The 20,923-nt window shown below is 37.1% G+C and overlaps 1 protein-coding gene across 2 annotated transcripts in view; it reads right to left on the bottom strand.

The window, feature by feature from the left end:
• igf1rb (insulin-like growth factor 1b receptor) overlaps window positions 1-20,923 on the bottom strand; it is an 84,202-nt gene that overhangs the window by 62,600 nt on the left and 679 nt on the right. Inside the window, exons 1-3 of one of the 2 annotated variants that reach the window (XM_079590651.1) lie at window positions 18,398-18,897; window positions 17,887-17,970; window positions 12,823-13,383 (exon numbers count right to left, since the gene is read on the bottom strand). In XM_079590651.1, the coding sequence (XP_079446777.1) occupies window positions 12,823-13,383; window positions 17,887-17,968 (643 nt within the window). In that variant the 5' untranslated portion in view covers window positions 17,969-17,970; window positions 18,398-18,897. Of the gene's footprint in view, window positions 1-12,822; window positions 13,384-17,886; window positions 17,971-18,397; window positions 18,898-20,923 lie in introns of those variants that run through there. The other variant, XM_079590650.1, reaches the window with a different exon arrangement.

The following is a 20,923-nucleotide window of genomic DNA, read 5'->3' as shown; positions in this document are numbered from 1 at the left end:
CATATCATACGATATTGATATTTACATTCACTTACCATTAATGGGGAAGGAAATGCTTTCCACATATCTGTTAGACATTGAGAACGAATGTAAACGTGGAAACTTGTTTGTTTCTCCACGGAGTAGCCTGCCTTTTAATTTAGGGCCCCACAAAATCCATTTAAAGTTTCCCTAAATTGTGTGTTTTCCATTAAATTTTTTGGGTAGTTTGTTTTGTGATTTAAAGGAATAGGCTAGTTCTCTCAAAAATGTAAATTCTGTCATCATGTCCGTTCTAAACCCCTAAGACTTACGTTCATCTTTGGAACTAAAGTCTTTTTGATGAAATCTGAGAGCTTACTGTCCCTCTATTGACAGCTATCAATTTGATGCTTCAAAAAATTCATAGAGATTCTAAAACTAATCCATATGAATTTAGTCAATTTTCTGAAGAGACACGATCGCTTTATATGATGAACATATTGACTTTAGGCTTTTATTTACATATAAACATTGATCAGCGAGAAGCTCAACCGAACATGCATATCACATCTCGGTATGATAGCGATATGACCCAGCCCTAAGTGGCATCCAAATGAACCCGTGATGGAGGTATCTTCAGGCCTCTGCAAAAAATCACTGTCAAATGAGCCAAATTTCAGAACTTTCTGTCCAAAGACAAACAGAAATGGCGATGAAAACCAATATATGAAATGTCTCAGACGCATATAATGAAACAAAGATTCCTTAAGTCAACAGATTTTACTAATAAACCTACCAATTTCAGTGTAAAAACAAAATAATGATGCTGCCATCTTTCTAAAGTCATTTTTAGACCCCTCTAATTTGGCTCCAAAATCTCATTTTGACCCCCCGTCTCCAAATGAATGGATTACTCAGTAAATATATGTCTGTAACATTTAATATTTTGGCTTTCATCACTTTTTATGTTTGTCTTTCTCCAGAAAAAATATGAACAAAATCACAAATTTGAGCCGGGGACCTCGTGTTGAGTTGACACGGAATGACCCTAGGCTATATGTGCTACTGGCTCCAAACTGGCACGGTTTACACACACACAGTGGTTAACTGGACAACAAGCTGCTCCCATGCAAAGTGCAGAGCTTCAAAAGTAATCTGTGCTTTTTGCCCTTGCCAGTTAATTTCATAAGGAACAGTTTTTAATAGGTGTGTGTTCCACTAGGCTATATATAACCCGTACTAAGTCCATATTATCTGATGATGAAACCGTAAAACACTTCATACTTATCCTCTTTTAATCTCCAACATTACTGGAGCAAGACAGCAGCCATATCTGCTCACACATCCGTCTTAGTGTCACGAGTGTTCGCTTTCACCTGTGGACTATCTCGGCTCAGACGTTAGGCCACTTACCTGGCTGAGAACAGCTCCTACACCCTCTCACCTACTTCCAGAGTACGTTTCGAAATAACAATGCCTTAATAGCCAGGTTGCGCTTCTGTATGCATAACAGAGATTCTGGTCAAGCAGTAAGGAGACAACGATGGAATAGCAATGATATTTGTCACTTAAAATGCATAAATGATAATGTCTGGATGAGCCACCTTTGAGGAATCATATGAAAATGTTGAAAAGGGGGAATGCTATAATAACGCTCCAAATCTAGAATAGTTTATTTGTGGTTTATCATTATTAGTATTGCTCATACTTGGGGTAAGAGTTTCAAATCCCAAAACGATTTAGTACAGAACAACTTGTTTTATGAGATGCTTCTTTTTTTAGTGAATCAAAAACAGACCAGTGTAATCCAATTCCCAATCAAACTGGCCTACTCCTTATAAGAAGCTTAATAACTAAAACAAATGAAAACAGCTCAATAGGCATTGTACAAATTCAAATTAAATGACTAATGGGCTGTTTTTTTTAGTGAATCAATAACACTGCCTACACTACAGCATGACCAAAGTAGTTCAATTGGCAAACAAATGATTCCTTATGAGGAGGTTTGTTAGGGAATAAAGACAAAAATAACAAAATAAAAAGTGCATGACTGCCATATATTTACATATAATCATATACCAGTAAATGCTGCTGAAAGTATATCGCTGGTCACATATTTTAAACTTCTTTTGACCGCTAAGCGAAGTACGTAAAATAACTTTGCTGAGTATATCGGGCCTTTAGTGAATTAAAAACACTTATGAATAAATCAGATTCACTTACTGAAAAGCAAGTCATTAAATGAGGAACCCAAATCCTCGGATGATTCCCATCCCCGTCTTTTAAAAACACTCAAACTTGTTATGCTTAAGAAAACCCCAAAGCTGTGGAAAAATGACTGTTTGTCGAATCATTATTGCTTTATTTTAAGATGGTCTAATGAATCTCCATTAGAGACGGTCAAAAACAAGTTTTTTCCAGATTCAGACTTGGTTTCTTGCAGTGGATAACAAACAATTACGCCACAGAAATATCTGGCGAACTTTAATGAGTGACACGCTGTAAATCACTCGTTATAGCTAACGGACAGGTAATGGCGGGTGTTCCAGAAGAGACAGACAGGAAGACAGCTCGACAGGGCGCTCCCAGCTACCTGTGGCCATTAGGGACAGCGCTGACAACCGTAATGAGGCCCTGGATTAAGCCGAACTGTCCGCTCCAGGATGGGAAGGGAAACACGTCCACGTCACAAGCGAAGATGAAGCCCTTAAAGACAAGAATAAGCCCTACGTTGAACCAAGTTGACAACACAAATATTTTGACATGCGCCAACATCACCGGCTACATCATTCCTAAAATCACCCAAGGAAAGGAGGATTCATCTAATAATCCCGTGGCTTTCAAGGTCATTTTTTGGGAAAATCTAAAAAAACGAATCTTTAGTCTTATTAACTAAGAAGAAGAAAAATGACAAAATGTGACGGTGATGAAATCGTTACTGGCATCACACTCTGACTGCGGGTAATCTACAACCGAGGCAGCGTATGAAACAGGAAGCGACATCACGCTAGCGTTTCTGTGAATGAGACACTGAGTGTGTGGAATGAATCGCAGCTCCCCTGTAAATCTGCAGGAAACTCTCTCCATGCATGGCACGCGAGGCCCAATTTCCCCTTCATATGCTTCAGTCGCACAAGAGGAAGAAACAGACGGATTCAAATGATCTGAAAACAAACTGCAGAGATAGCGGAGAGGATGTGCTAATCTAATCCACAGAAATGTTATTAACAAAGAGGGTCATTCAATTCAAATGCCACTAGAAATGCCCAAAGGTTGCATCTTTTCATGCAATAAGCCTTTTAACACTAAACTTAACCTTAAAGACAACACAGTAGGTCTTTTTTTTTTGCAGCCTCTAAGGACAAACTCAACAGGAACATGTTTTTTTTTCTTCATTATACACTACTGTTCAAAAGTTTGGTGTAAGATAATATATATATTTTTTGTAAGAAATTAAGTTTTGTTTAGAAAAGATGCATTAAATTGATCAAAAGTGACAGTAAATATATTTCTGATGACAAAATATTCTATTCCATTCTATTACTCCATTTCAAATAAATGCTGTTCTTTCCATTTATCAAAGAATCCTGATAAAAACAATTATAATGGTTTATTAAGCAGCACAGCTGTTCAAAGGCACACTATGTAGAAATTGTACCTTAAAATAACAGCTATAAAGTCATTTCGGTGGTAAACAAACTCATAGTAAGGCAAATCATCCTGGTAGTAAAGCTTGGGGGGGACGCCGCTGAAAAAACCAGCAATGCAAGTTTGAGAGGAGCGCCCCCGACAAATCTCGCGAGAATCACGGCTTGCTTTACGGCAACGACGTCACGCATATTAACAACATATGAAGCACGAAGACACTTGCGAGCATTTCAGACGTGATACTCGACGATGGAAAAAGCAAAGAAAACGCGGTCGAGACTAGGAAAAGGAAAAGAGAATCTGACCGCGTGAGGAGCCGGAGAAGAGTCACTCGGTCAGGCTTTCACTTGTTGGCGCGAACTAAAAAGCAGCACTGGATGCAACAGCGATGCTGACCTGGCGATCTTGTTGATGGACTAGTAAATAAATCTCTTATTAGTAAACTTGTTTGCGTTCTATGTTGTATGTTGTAGCGCATGCTTGTAGTATGTATTTTTTTACGATGCTGTTCATTCATCCATTATATCAGACGACGCTGTTGACGTTGATTCCTGCGATTATCATGAGAACAGTTATCAATATCTCACATAATTATTAAGCCTAGAGGTTGTAAATAGTGTAAACGAACACAATTTGCAAACTATTATGATAAATTGCAATAATCATGTCTAATGACATCATAACGGCCAATGTTATGAAATAATGCGACGTACATTTAACTTTATTGATGTCATCTGGCATTTTTTTATGTTTACATTACAATAAAAAAACACAAATTAAATTATACAGTAGTCCTAGACTATAGGCTATTTACTTGTGATTTAGCTGCAATCATGTAAAAACGTTATAAGCCAGCAAACGCCGTAGGCTACTTTATTATTATAAAGTAATCTAACACCAGACATAAACGTATTATTATCCTATTACCATCATCAGTAGTTCAGTAGACTATGCAGTAGCCTAATATTTGCATGAAATCGTGAAACATTACCTGGTCAATACCATGCCCGACGCTTCTATCCTACCGAACAGGTACCGGTGTACAGGGTGGGGGTGGGTATTTACGACAGTGCAAGTATTCCACAGCGACTCTGTAACTTTAAGACATTGATAATAATATGAAATGTTTCATGAGCAGAAAATTTGCATATTAGCATGATTTCTGAAGGATCATGTGACACTGAATATGAAGCTGCAAATTCAGCTTTACAAATCACAGGAATAATAATAAAAAAAAGTACATTTTTAAATATATTAAAAAAAGAAAATAGTTAAATTGTAATAATATTTCACAATATTACAGTTTTGATCAAATAAATGCAGCATTAGTGAGAATAACCGATGACTTTCAAAAACATTTTGAAAAAAAATCGTACAAAAAACAAATATTTAAATGTTCACTACCATTAAAAATGTGGGATATGTAGGCTAATCACATTTAATTGAGACGCCAAAACTTGCCGTTTGGTTGCTTCTTACTGGCCGAAGACAAAAAGTCCACATCCAAGTCTCTACGACATATTTTGGTCTCTAGACAGTAGACATGGATCTCTTCAATAAGCAGCATGATTCATCATCCATGTCTGTAGCACAAACGGTGTGGGATGAGGTAACACCATTTCGGCAAGTGTGATTCATGTCTTCTTTAAAAGCATTTTCAAAAGCGCAAAAGTTGTGCAATGGGCTTTTATTTAGCATTTTCAGCCGCTTTCCCAAACAAAAGGCTAGCGACAGACAAAAGGAAAAGATAAGCCTTCCTTGAAGCCATCATCACCTATGCCCAAAGGTTAGATCATTCCTAACGTGTTTGGGCAAAAGCCTGGAATCCTACTGGTTAAACAAGCGGTGCCAAAATCACACAACCCCAGTCTGCCCTTGCAAAGCAACCCCTGCTATCACCACAGCAACCCCACCCCTGCCCCCACGATTTTCACACACATTCTTGCAGAATGATAGAGCGAGCCAGTGGTCCCTGCAACGGCTGAGAGCGATGGTTTTCCCCTTTATCCTCCCCATACAGCGGTGACTAAGCCAGCTGGAATTCCTGCCTAATTATATGCCCACTTAAAGGGACAGATTCCTCTCTTCCCGTTTGCTCCACCGACGCCACACGCAGACAATCTGATAACGGATGTGTCGGCATGCCTGAGCAGACGCTGCAAGAATCCGACTAAGAGAGTTAGCCTATATGAAGTTTTGATGCACTTAAATGACAAACGGGACTCAATGCACAAGCCTGTATAATGCTATTGCCATGAAAACATTCTCACAATGTTTATTAGAGCTGGGCATTGAAAACAAATTGCACGATTCGATTCAATTTCGATTCACAAGCTTGACGTGATTCGTTTCCGATTAGATTCAATTCGATATCGAATAAATATGGCCTATTAGCTACAGTACAGGAAACGGTCCTATACTGGGAACACCAGTTGCTACATCACTATAATATTAAAGGTTAATAATAAATAAGATTTGTAGGCTACATTTAAATTACACTTAATTAAGTTTTCTAATAATAATAATGCTATAATAATACATTTTAAATGACAAAGTTTCTACTGTTTGTTTGTTTGTTTTTTAAATATAAGCATTGTATATGGTAGCTATCATAAAAACATGATGTATTCAAAAATACACAAATTATTCAATATTGGTTCTTCAATATTTAAAGTAAAAATACGAATAAAAAATATAGTGAAATGCTCCTCTCTACAGTTTTTTCTAGTTGGCAAATGAGTTTTGAATGGCTTTTCTGAGGTAAATGTAACATCACGTGGTATTGTTTTAAAATGGTTTGAAATACTGATTGAGCAACAACATGAGAGTGAGACATAAGGATTTCGGTAAGTTGTTGCGTATCGATTAACGTGCGCTCAGCTTGAACTGAGGTGCTCTAGCGATCTGTCGCGCCACATTAAAGTGCAAAAACTGTGTTTATTTCGTAATAAAATTGACAATTCGAAAGCTGAGAGTTTCACATCAACCGTAATAAAGCACAAAGCTTATTGTGATTTATTGGATGCACGCTACAAAGCTTTGTTCATTCATAAAATAAAAACAGCATCGATTGAAAGATCGATTCTCGGGATCTAGGAATCGATAGGTATTGGTTCTTCAAAATGAGAATCGATTAAAATCGAGAAACCCAGCCAGCCGTAATATTTATGTTTAATACATATATATATATATACACACACACACACACACACACACTTTTTATATAAATATTTATTTAAAATATTTTATGTGTTTTTAATTTTGGGGCAAGAAAAGTTTATCCATTCCAGACATCCATAAATTACACTAGCATGCAGCTATTCCACTGAACTCAACCGTCACAGTTCTTATCTAAAACAAACTGTTGTTAGCCATTCAACAAAGTTTGACAAACATGTAATCTTGATGACGGCCAAGACATTCAGCATGACACCATCAAGGGCAGACTGTGTCTTTGACAGTGACTCCGGCATTGAGCCGTTCTAGTGAAGACACAATGCTCCGGTGAAAGAGTTATACTGTCCGCCGAGGTTAATGAAGTATGTGGGAGAGGCAGAACACAAAGAGGAAGTCACACTATTGTGCTGCCTGGCCAGGCAGAAACCCAGCCTTTACATGTGGGCAAGATAAACGGACGGTAATTAAAACAAGGCCCCCATTCTCCGGCCGGCCGTTTTGAGAGAGTCCCCCAAGCGTTTGTCGGGGGCTGAATGTTTCCGGCCGTGGTGCAGAGCGGATGAGATCACTCAGAGGCAGCTCATTAAGTGATGAGTGCTTTCCCTCCCGCGGGGCGCCGCGGCTCGTTCTCCGGCTAGATAACAGAGACTGTGCTCGTAACTTAGTCAGCCACATTGGTAGTAGTTAAACGTCTACATTTGAAATCAAAACAAACGCTTTCGCCTTCGGTTCTTTACACAGGCCATTTGTCAGAAAGCATTGACAAATGTGTACGTTTGTTTTAGTGGGGTTTGCCAAGGCAAGCGTCCCATTACTGCTGCTGCTAATACTTGTGTTAGAGATTACTAAAAAAACTACAAAACCTTACTACAAAAGTTACTACAAAACCCTAACAAGTATTATGGTAAACTTTGATGTGTAACAAAATTTCATAATCTATACATTTTTCATAATTTTTTACATAATTTATAGCATCAAATATGATGTCTCAATACATATATTCCACCACAAAACAACTCTACATTAAGTTTTAAATAATTTATACACATCAAATTTATGTATCTTAATATGTATTTTTTGTTATATTTTAAATATGTATTGTTATACTTTTTAAAATAGCTAATTTACCTTAAATAATTGATTAGATTTGTACTTACCATAGTATTTGTATTTGTACAATAACTAAGTAATACTGCATTGATGAAAACTGCTTTGCTGGAAAATTAACTCCAACTAAACATCAGAGAATACTTGATTTGATAGCTTTTATTTTGAACATGTAAATACAATAAAGAAATAAAAAAGAAATAAAAAAATCAGAGGAAAAAAATATATAATGGTAAAACAAAAAAACTTTCCAGTACTTAAAAAAAAAAAAACTATTTACATGTACAAAAGGGAGTAGGAATAAGTAAAACTTATATAGCCAACTAATTACTAATTTATACCCCTGCTACTATATTTAAGGCAATGGCTACAAAATAATACTTAATACTTTTGCAACTGCATATAGCAACACCCTAGCAACCACCCTAGCTTTGTGGCAGTGAGTACTTCAGAATTTTTTTTAAATGTAAGACATGGCTAACAACACAGGCCACATTATGGACCAATTTAATAAGTAAACTTGTTTTTGCTTATTGGTGCTCTTTCCTGTCTGCGCTTTATGGATCGGAATCTATTACCGCACACACCTTTTGACTTAGTGTTTTCATGAAAAAGAAAAAGGGAGAACCAACTACACAGCAAATTAAAAACGGCCTAATACCTTGTGGTATTCAGAGCAAAAAAGAAATCTCCAGTTCTGAGTCATAAGACTTTGTAATCTATTCGGCTAAAGCGCTTGACATTTCAGTGACATTTTCGCTTGGTCTCCACCCAACGGTGGTCAGCAGAGAGATGAAAGAAAGCATTCACCTGTCACCTGTGAAAGACCACTCCAAAATCTCACTACTTCATCAAATCTCACGGCAGACATCCAACTCGCTTCTACTGCCGTCCCAAAGAACATCACGGCAAACCAGACGGCCAAAATTCCTTATTTGTATCTTCAAAAGACACGTTCCAGAGCTGCCGTTCTGGCCTGGACAATTTATTTTCCACAAACAACTTATAAGACACTTCTAACCTGTAAAATAAACAAAGACGCCAACAGACAACAGCAAAGCTCTTCGCAAACACAGAAAATGGCTAACAAACAACACGTAGTGTGATCCAAACAAAGTATAATTTAGATTTCAATCTAACATCCAAACTTTTGCTTCATTTTTTATGTCTTATGCCTGATGCAGATTTTGTGCTGCAAAGGAAAACACCCCCATAAGGCATCATATTGCACTGACGCATCTGTTACTGCGATAAATATCCAATACGTGTGACATTTACAGCTTCAAGGTTAGTGTTATGATCAAACTGTAGCTAACAAGGTATTGAAAAGGTCATGTTTGGGTTTGCTACCCGTTATGCAATCACCTCGCATTGCTGTCTTTTACAGGATCTCTTTCTGATGAGTCTTAAACTTTTTCTGAAGAAAAGTATACGTTAGGTGAAAATTGCAAAGTAAAATCTGAATTCTTACAGCAAGTTCACCCAAAAATGAATATTCAATCCTTATCTATTCACCTTTATGTCATCCAAAACCTGTAAGACTTTCGTTTTCGGTGGATCTCGAAAGGAAATTCTGAAGGCTATCATGATCCCTCTTTTATATTCAGTTACAATGAACAAAGACTGAAGCTTTCAAGCTTCAAAAAGGACACAAAAGTAGCATAAGAGCACATTCGACACACTATATTCCAAGTCATTTGAAGTCATTTGTGTGAGAAACAGACTACAATTTTATTTGGTATTCAAACTAAACAAATCATTGAGTCAGCAAAATTAAGTGATTCTTGTACAAATCATTTAGATTTAAAACCAGACCAAGTGATTTATTGAAAAGATATGACAGTCACTGAAACAAACTATTCTTTGAGGAATCAGACATCGCTGCTACTCTCACCATGGAGAGAAAGGGCTAATGCCAAGATCTTCCATTAATACTTACTACATTTATGACTATTCCTTACACAAAGCTATAGTGTATGGCTTAAAAAGATTTGGAAAATACCACTGTATTTGTTTTATGTTTGTAACCATTGTTGGGGCACCATTGACTTTTCCATCGTATAGGAAAAAAATAATAATACTATGAAAGTCAATGGTGCCCCAACAACCGTTTTGGTTACAAACATTCTTCAAAATATCTTCCTGTAAATGTACACAGATTTGGAACAACTTGAGGGTGAGTAAATGATGATAGAGTTGAATTTTTTGGGTGAACTATCCCTTAGCCACCACATATAACACCCCAGCATCGTAGCGAAAAGAGTTTTGCGCAGCAATAAGAGGAGAACTGTTCCAGATCTGCTGAATATTCTGCATCTCAACTCAACTTGAACTGTTAAGTAGTCTATCTGATGTGGGCTCTTTCCTGTGTGCATGTGTGTAGACATTTGCAGCAAGCTCTGTCTACTCTAAATGTAGCTGAAATGCAAAGTACAAGGCTGGTGAACAACAAGTCCTGACTGGGTAATTAAAGAGCTGGGAAGAAAAAAGGCAAGGCAGACTGACTGGAAACCACTACCAGCCCTTGAAGAAACATCTGTGTTAAAGGAAAACAAGGTAATTATATGGAAAGTGGGAGGAACTGCTGAAGTATTTTGCCTTCAGAGAGAGGCGCTTTGTCTGCCACTGCAGCATCCTTCTGTCCAAAAAAACCACAATAGTGGAAGACTACAACCAGACCTCTCCATGCATGCGTTCTGCATGCATTTCAAGTTTATAGTGGCTTTCTGGATCTTTCTTTCACCTCGTTTTTCTCCTCTTGATGAAAAAAAAGTTATATTTCTCTCTTACAAATTTGCTTGTTTTTATCCGGTTCACTACCACTTCAAGACTTCAATATTTCAAGGACGCTTCCGGACACAAACTTTCCTGTAGACTAGGCCATTATCTTTAAAGTCTAGTGCATATGAAACCCCCTGCAATGACCAGACTTCATTTTTCAATGTGAAAGTAGCCGAAGTCAAAGAAGAACCAAAAATACTAAAATATGCCCTGTAGCAAATTTGCACTTTCTTCTTCTCTTCACTGTAATACATAAACCAGCCAAGATATGAAGCCTACTATAGGTAAAGAACGAATGCTGGATGACCCCGCTTTTCTTAACTGATAACAACTGGAGAAAAGCTTTGTGTTGACAGATGCCTGGATGTAAGGAGATCACTGACAGACAGAAACTGTACAAAACATGATTCTCTACATAAACACTAGCTATGCAACACTAGCTATGCGAAGTGCCGCAATTTATAACAACTATTCTCAGCATTACCACAAGAGGTAGCTACTATAGAGTCCATTAGCACAAACTGTACATTTTAATTTCTCTTTAAGAGGTGTGTTTCCCAAAAGCATCGTTAGCCAACTACAAGTTCTGTTGTTACCAACATAGTTCAACATTGGTGTTTCCCGAAACCAAACCAGGGTGCGTTTCTCGGAATGCATTGTTAGCCAACTATGGTTGCAAGTTCCGTCGTTATCTGCATAGTTCAACGAGTCGTGTTTCCCGAAACCATAACTCCCTCCAACGAACATTCGCAAACAGCATCGCAAAGTTGTGTGGTTGGAACGACAGTTCTCGACCTGTGGTTAGAAGTATAGTTTCTTGTTTGCATGACATGTAGACTCAAACTTTATCTTGAGGTAAATAAGCAAGCTGACATTCAGTACAATCTGTATCTTTTATTTAGAATGTACGTCATTTACTTTGTCAAGAGATTTAAAGCGTCGTTTTGAAGAGTGCCATGTGCAAACGTGCCCTACGTAAGAACAAGCCTATGATTGAATCTGAAAATAAAGCAGAATAGTATAGTATGAGAAATAGTCCCCCCGTAATTTATAGCATATAAATATAATTTATAGCATCTAGCATTAATTCGATCTCAAACAGATTCATTAAAAGTAGTTATTACTCCACCACCTGCGTGACATCATTATCCAACGTGGTTGAACAACCAATTTGCGGCAATACGGTTTCGGGAAACAGTCGTGACTAGCTAGTTGATTTCTTCAACGATGCATTTTGCTATGGTAGTTAGTTAAGCAGCGAGTTACGTCGTTGTATGGGAAACACACCCCAGCATAGCAAAGTTGTGTGGTTGAAAAATTAGTCTCGATCTGTGGTTAAATGGTTCTTGTTAGTACGACATGTGTACTTGGAGTAAAATACGCAAGTTAATAACCAGTACAATCTATATCTTTCAAACCCCCATTTTTGAAGAGTGAGCATGTCCTTTATTCAGTATGATATTAAAGGGTCATTAAATGCCTGATTGAATCAAACATTCAATCAAAACAAAGCAAAACAATGGCGACAAAAATAGTGAAGTAGTTCTCAAATGCCATGTTCGTTATTCACAGCAATAATCTGGCATTAAATCAATCTGGAAACAATGAATTAGCTTAAATTAACCACGTGTGTGATGCCATTAACAACGGTTCTATAAAGTTAAATCAACATGGTTAGAAAGATGGTTTTGGGAAACAGTCGAGAATAGCTAGTTAACCATCGATGCATGATGGTTAAGCAGGGAAACACACCCCAGGTTGACTACTATCATGGCAAAGCAACAGTTTGCAAAGATTTGCACTAGGAAAATTAAAGATAGATTGTTAACATGTAAAGACCCAAACACTGACACATTTGGTTTAACAGCACAGGCATTTAAAGCTAATTCTAAAAATCTGATGTTTACAAACCTTATCCAAATGACAGTTGGGACAACATGTATAACATCATAAAAAATGCAATATTGTCAGGAGTCATGTACGAATTAACTAGTTTTTCCTCATATCGCAAACTACTACATGTCATCACTATACCATCCAATGTCAACACATCAGATATTGACGTTGCTCTGAAAAAGTGGATCAGATCGCTCAACAAATGCAAAAAAATGGCCTGCAAAACAAAGACGAAGAAACCCAGGAACTCACCTTTCTGGCAATGGTTGGAGGTCCAGCATCTGTAATTGTCATTGCCGTTGAAGTTGGTCTTGATACACTGAGGGTTGTCCTCCATGATTCCCGGGCAAACATCTCCACACTCCTTGGACTGTTTATTTCCAGCAATGAAATTGTTCAATTCGGCATTCATAATGAGAGACCAGTCCACAGAATCTAAGTAGCAGAGCTCGGGATTCTTCTCAATTCGTATCGCACCCCGTGTGATGTTCCGCAGGTTGTAGAGGCCGATGTCTTTCAGGCTGGTCAGCTCAAATATGACCAGGGCGTAGTTGTAGAACAAGTTGCGGCCCCGGATCACAGCGAGATTAGGAAAGAGGGTGCTGAGGCTGTCCAGCCCGGATACACGGAAGAGGAGAAGGTAATCCGTAATCATGGTCAGTTTGGGGAAACTGAGGGTGCGGAAGAACTCCTGGTTGTTATTGTTTTTGCCTCCGATGAGGAGGATCTGCAGGTATCCCTCAACCACTGTACAGTTCTCCAGCCGCTTGAAATTGCTGATGTCATTGCCAATGTCAATGCCTGGACCACAGACTGGAAGGAGAAAAACATAAATATTCAGGAGATAGGCTAATCAATGCGATTCAACAATAATATTCAACAGTCACAGGTAGCAATGCTTTCGAGAGATTTTAATGATGCTAAAAACTGACCTTGGATATTTGAATGAATAGATTGATACATGGAAATTTTACATAATAATTTGCATCTCAACTGTCAATTTACTTACAAATGTGTAATTTCAAACCTAAGTGACTTTCATTCTTCAGTGAAATGCAAAAGAATACATTTTCAAGATCTTGGGTTCCAATGTTGTTTGCACCAGAATGTTCCTTAAAATATTTTTTTTTTGTTTCACTGAAGAAGAATATTGCATATAGGTTTGAGAGTGAGTAAATGACGACAAAATGTAGGTACCAAGGTACACAAAAGCATTTACCAAGCGCTAAATAAACACAAGTCGAATGATTTAGACCAAAAAAAAAACGAACACTTATTTACTGACTGTCAAGCCAGAGATGTGTGAGAAGTTTCCACCAACTGCAGTTTTTCTTCTGATACTGACACACTGCCATGAGCCATGAGGGAGCATTTATAAGACAGATTTTTGTGTTTTTATGACAGGTATCCTGAGACAGACATCTCTGCTTTCACTACCACCCATTATGCTGTTTATTTTCCAAGGCGTGATTTGCCCAAAGGCAAAACACAAAGAAAGATGCTGAAACATTTAGGCCGAGCTAAAAAAATGAACCCTGGAAAATGCAATAAGATAATTATAGAGCTCTCGGAATTATAGAGCTTAAATGAAACTTTAAAAGATAACATTACCTAAAAGTTTATAACCCTTTAAATCTTAGATAATCTCAGAGAGAAAAGGCCCACTTCCTTCCTCTTGAATGTCCTTCCTTTTATAGTTAGTCATCCTTAAATTCTGATTCTAGCAAGTGTGCATTGCTGCATTATATTCATTATGCTAGAAAACAGAATTAAGCTATGGCAAAAACAAGCATCTTTCACCACGCTGGAAGACAGACAGCACCCAGTCTGTCTGCGAACTCTAACATTTTCACACTGCTGAGTAAACAGTGCTATCTTTATTGCTTTGATGGCTCTCCAAATCTCATGTTTACATTTGATAACCCAATTCCAGCCCACCATTGCGAAGTCTCAAAGGTAGCAGAGTGGAGGCATTTGGAAATTAGGTCATAAACTGATGTCACTGTTTAGAAATGAAGTGTGGGGGGGGATGGGGGTGAGGGGGGCTTTTAACCCAAGCTAGTAAATCCTAACACTTCAAATTCTACAACAAAACAGATCGCAACAGAATGCGTTCATATGGACATGGCCTGGGATACAAAACCAAAAAGGCCTCATATTTTTGCTAACAGAAGTTCAGCAGTACTTTCTCTGCTCATCATTTCAATGCTGACATCAAATATTTATCTTACATACATTACAAATATATTTCTACAATTGTTTACATTTGTATGTTTACATTTGTCCCATCAAATATGTCTTAATAAACTGGGGTAAAAAAAGATTTAACTTTTAAAAATAGCAATCATATTAGTTAAAGGGACAGCTCACTTGAAAATGAAAATTCTTTCATCACTTACACACCCTCAAGTTGTTTCAAACCTGTATGAATTTATTTCTTCTGTTGAACACAAAGGAAAATATTTTGAGAATGTCTGTAACCAGACAGTTGATGGGCCCCATTGACTTCCAAAGTAGGGGAAAAAAATACTATGGAAGTCAACGGTGTCCATCAACTGTTTGGTTCCCGACATTCTTCAAAATATCTTATTTTGTGTTTAGCAGAAGAAAGAAACAACTTGAGGGTGAGTAAATTATGACAGAATTTCCATTTTTAAGTGAACTAGGCCTATTCATTTAAATCACAAAAACAAATAAATGAACATGGTTTGAATTTTAAACATTCACAACAAAATGGCTTTAAATAAACATTAAAGTTGTTTCTTTATATTTATATTTCTCTAAACTAAGCATATTGGGGATATCGTTTTAAACTTGCAATCAATTCGTAGGTTTTCCTTAATATCACTTTTTAGTCTTTTCTAAAATGACTAACAAAAGCTAATTCTATTATGACATCAACCTCTAAGAAATGACATCATTTTTAGAACTATAACAACAGCACAAACATTAGTATCAGGAATTCATTTGATGAGTGATGCTTATTTTGGAACACTAAAACATTCCGTCCTGTTTAATAAAATTCCAGATATTGCTATTATAATATTGATTCAAAAAATAACTCAATTAATTTTAAACTGACAAGCGGATGTACGAGATTCGTGCTGTGAATTTAAAGAAAGACGCAAAAACTGCCTTAACCAAACCAAAAATGCAGATCAACTAATAAACAAATGGTTTGATCTCGAGATAAGTCAACCAGTTAACCGGAACCACATTTATGCCCCACTGGAAATCTCTAACCGTCCTGTGCCAAGAGAGACAGGTTATACTTAGGATTTCCACTAAGAACCTCCTCTGCCTCACTATACCTCGCTGCCCTGCAACCGCTGGGGTTAACAGTAAAACCCAATTACACAGACTTCACAAACTCCTCACTCTTCCAATCAACAGAACAGGGTCTGTTTTGCTAGAGCGGGTGTTTTTGCATGTTCTATTTTAAAAACAGATCCCCCCCCCCCCCCCCCCCCCCCCCTCTCTCTCGATGAATCGGATGAATCAGGGGGTCTTTATTTGCAGTTTACTTGGAAACATGGAAATTTTGTGGTGGTCAAACATTAAGGGGAAGCAAAAATTGCTTTTTTTTGTAAGAACTTACTGGGTTATTGATTTTAAAGAGACAAAAATATCTTGCATGTTTTTCACATACGTATGGGGACAATTTTAGTATAATTGATGAACGCAAGACAGTTTTGAAAGGCAAATTTGCATAGCCCATGTGGGGTTAATAATAATAATAAATGACTAATTTCTTCCAGCATGTTTGCATGCAATAGTTAATTTTCCAAAACCAACACAGCATGAACAACATGAGACATACAGTAACAAGCAAACAAACATGCCTGTACAGAGCGTCATGGTTTTTTCTCTTCTAAAATCACTTTCATTTACTGGCAACCACATCACAGAGTCCAATGTATCCTACTAACCTAACAGAGACCAGCCATTCCCTGACAGCAATCTTGCAAACTGTAACCAACCACGCTTATATCAATATTATCTGTTACCGAAGAAAACAAATGATAATCTGTTGCCAATTTTGCCAGCCCTTAACAAATAGCCTAATAGTTAGATACATTTACATTATGTGATTTATCAAACTCTACATTAAACAGTTGTGAGACTAATTTGTACATAATTAAAACTGTTTAGGAAGATCAAACGCTTGCAAAGAGAAAACCAGAAGGTCAAAACATTACTTAAGGATTAAAAACCAGAACTAAGTACTTAAAAAATGCAGTTTTAAAGTGTAATTTCCAGAGTATCTTATGAAATAAAAAGTATTATTGGTTCAAGGACTGGCTTAGGGATAACCAAGCAAACAGTGAACGCTCTCAGAACTTCCCTAACATTCTGGCAAGTTTCTCGCAAAGATATAAACAAACATTCTTCCAGTAACGTTTAAAGTTATCTGGTCTTTAACTTTATCAAAACAGTAGCACACAAATGTTATTCATTCATCATTCATGGAACGTTTTCCTGAAACATTTTAGTTGGACGTTAGTCTACTGTTTTTTAAACGATAGCCTGCTACAGATGATTCAGAAAACATTCAAAAGTAGCGTTCCCATAACATTTTCAAAATGAGAAATATAGAAATCCTTGCCCTCATGTTTTCTCTAACGTTCACATAACATTTTTAAAACATTTAAAAGCTGAATGTTGAACTTTCAGAAATAATGTTTTCATAACTTTACTGTAACTTTAGCAAAACGTTCTTAGTTAGGACATATTTTTGTTAGCATGGAAATAACACTAATGCATAACTTCTAGTCTTTTTAAAGAACCTGTTGGTTTAATTACTTAAAACAGATACTGTCAACAAAATCTGCCATGCTGCTAAAACATATGATAACTCAAGTCTGACTTCTGCTAAATTATAGATCTTTATCTACAGGTGCACATGTAAAACACAATTAGACACTATATTCCAGAATTATTTGATAGATAGTAAAATAACTATGAAATTACCATTTAAATGGCAGTTGTAGCATGACCAAAGTTCACTTTGTTGTGTATTTTGACTTTGCATAACCTTGACACTTCTGTGATGCATAATATACGAGTGTTCCCATGTCGTTTCTAATATGAAACATTTAAATCAAGGAAAGCAGGGAACACGTGCATTTAAGTTTAAAGTAACAGGTTGATCTGAAATTTGAAACAGTTTTCTTGCCATATAGCCTACATCACAAATGAAAGCTTAAAACATCATTCATCCCACATGTGAAATCACAAAGCAAAAAAAATGAAAGTGAAGGTTTTCTTAGACCAGCAACAATATGTTGCTCTAATAATGCATTCACTATAACTTACTTTCTCCATGACAGAGTGTGGAGAGGACCAGGACCAGACCACAAAACATGGTCCAATATCGCCTCTGTCTGCTAGACCTCATTCCTGTACAAAAAACAAGGCAAACACTTGTTTAAAAAAATATATATTACAAAATAGGGGAGGCAGCTCAACCCTTCAAAGTAGATGATGCTTGACTCTTGAAGTCTTCTTCTCAGTACAAAAATATGATCAAAGTTGGTTTATCCAGCTTAGTGCCTCCTTATGGAGGGGGTGAAAACAAAAATATAGATAAACATGAGCTGGAAAAAATCAAACAAAACCAATTTCTTCCATTTCCATGGTGTTTTGCTGGGATAAATGACCCTCCAGACACCCCAGCGAGATTCTCCAGCAGACTCAGCCCGTTATGCCCACACCATGAGGCGGATTCAACCGCACTGATTCTCGGGGTCCTTAAACGTTTTTATTATTATTTTTTACTGCTTCTCCTTGTCGATTTATGTGAAAATAACCAAGAAAAACACGTAACGACTTGATAATCCGCAATTCCCTGCTCCATGGCGTGGGAAAAATGGGGAAAACACGTTGCAGGTCTCCTCGCAGGCTGGTTTTCGCTGTAGTTGAGTGAAACCCGCTCAGGTCCGCTGGCTAAAACAGTCTGGACGAGTGTGTGTAAGTGTGTGTGATCTTCATCAGCTGCAAGATGCCCTGTACTTCTCATCCAGCGTTTTTAAAGGCCTAAAATCGGCGAAGAAACTCAGAAAGATGCCAAATAATATTCGTCCAGGCTTTAAAATGGTCTCTCTCAGCCTCCCACCATCTTCAGTCTGAGATTTCAAAGCTTGATTTTTCTCTTCAAGAAGCGGAGTATGGAGGGCACATATGATTTTTGAAGGATCGGATCTGTGTTCATTTAAGAGATGTGAAGGATGTGGAGTAGATCCTGTAGTCTCTCTCCGTTGAATTGACGCTGTAAACAAGGCTCGATCTCTCTCTCTCACACACTCATGCACTCAAACGCATAGTAGGCTAACGTTACGTTGGATAAAGGTGTGAGGGAAAACACGAGCTGGATCACACACACACGCAAAAGGGATTTGGATTTGGTTTCTTAGACTGGTGAAAAACACTGCTTCTGGCGGTGTCAATATTTAGCTGCCTACATAGATATGTAAGTGCTTCATGTGTGTCAAGTGAAATATTTATTTAGCCTACTTATGTATTACAATTCACAAGACATGTATGCAGCTAATAAAATAAATATTTATTTAAATTAGCCTACCCTACAACAACACAAATAAAAAAAAACATGTCTTATAAAATGTTAATTATTTAGGCCTATTTATATTACAATCAAACAAAAACATATTATCATATATTCAAAAGGATTTTTTCCTAAAATTGCTACTACAGTCAGTCTCAAACAGTAAACAGCAAGTTTATTGTCAGGCCTCTTTTGGGAAGATGCAACACGTGTAATTTAGTCTCACTGTAATTTTGTTTCACAAAGGACTCTGTGTTCTGCCGGTAGGAAAACACTCATGTAATATGATGTCATAACATGACATCATTGTTTCATCCATAATTAGTGTAAATTGACAGCCCGATTTTGCATGTTTTATGTTTTTTTTGCAGTAAGTGTTGTATGAAAACCAAACACTAGCATTTTAATGTTAAAATAATACTATTAGATTATCACATAAATTAATGGCTGCCACGTTTGGCACTTAACTATTCATGAAATCCATAAACAGTGCATCAAAAATATAATTCTTAAAATATTTCAGATTAAAATATAAGCCAAATGAAAGGTTATAATAAAAGAAATTCAATTTTATACTTCCAAGATAAATGTTACATTGTTTATATAAACTAGTTTACCTAGTTTATATTGGTCATAATGTCCTTTAAATAGATTTTGATTTGGTTTTTGATCTTTGGTTCAGGTTGATGTCAGTCTATTCCTCACCATTGAGTCATTGCTCAAATAAAAACCGGTTTGGGTTCCTGAAAGCAATATTAAATCAAAACCAAGAGCAATTGCTTTGGGCTTCTCAACAAATTATATACATTTAACACTGATGCATTATGAGTTAAAACATCAAAATGAATAGTTCAAGTATCACACTTGTTTTCTATGAAACACTGCAAAATAGAAGACTATAAAATGAATGACACACCGTCTACTCATACCCTGCATGTCTATACAAGGAGTTTATAGACTAAGGAACATTTTTTACATGGTCATTACGTCCTTTAAAGAGATTTTGGTTTAGTTTTCATTTTTTTTGGTTCAGGTTGACCTGTCAATTCAGGTCAAGAATAGACATAGGCTGTATATTATATTGAATATATTAAAGGGGTGGTAAAATGCCCTTTTCACAAGATGTAAAATAAAACTCTGATGTCCCCAGAGTGTGTGTGTGAAGTTTTAGCACAAAATACCCCACAGATATTTTTATATAGCATGTTAAAGTTGTCACTTTTGAGGGTTTGCACAAACGCACCGTTTTGTGCCTGTCCCTTTAAATGCAAATGAGCTGCTGCAGAGGGCGGGGTTTCAAGTGCACGTGTGTGTTAGCAGCTGCGATTAGCTCAGCAGACACACTAAAATGACAGAAACTGTTCTGTCTTTAATGTTAAAACGGAGTCAGACAAAGATGGAGAGACTCAAGAAGTGACAACATGTAGAATGCAACAGGACGTCTCTGAATGGTTAGTTGATTAATTTATGTTGCTGATGTGGAGTTAACTATCTTCAATTAGCATATTCTGTCATAAATCGCTCGTATAGGAACCGTTGTGAGATGCACACAGAGTGACTTTCTATTGCATGTGAAAAGATGGATGCTAAAGTTTGAGCTGACTCACAAATGTACTCTTACAACAACTTTTCCTCTTCTCAACATGGACAGGGGGCGGGGTTTATGTAGGCTACATTTTAGGGTTGGTGATGTCACTAACCCGTGAGGAATGTTGTGTAGTCCCTACCAGCCGTTTGTTGTAGTCCTTTTCTTTAAAAGCAAATATCTCCCTTTACTTTAAACTTTGAGCG

The sequence above is a fragment of the Phoxinus phoxinus genome, assembly GCF_949152265.1.
Source record: "Phoxinus phoxinus genome assembly, chromosome: 2".
Taxonomy (NCBI): Eukaryota; Metazoa; Chordata; class Actinopteri; order Cypriniformes; family Leuciscidae; genus Phoxinus; species Phoxinus phoxinus.
This window is presented reverse-complemented; position numbering and strand designations above follow the sequence as displayed.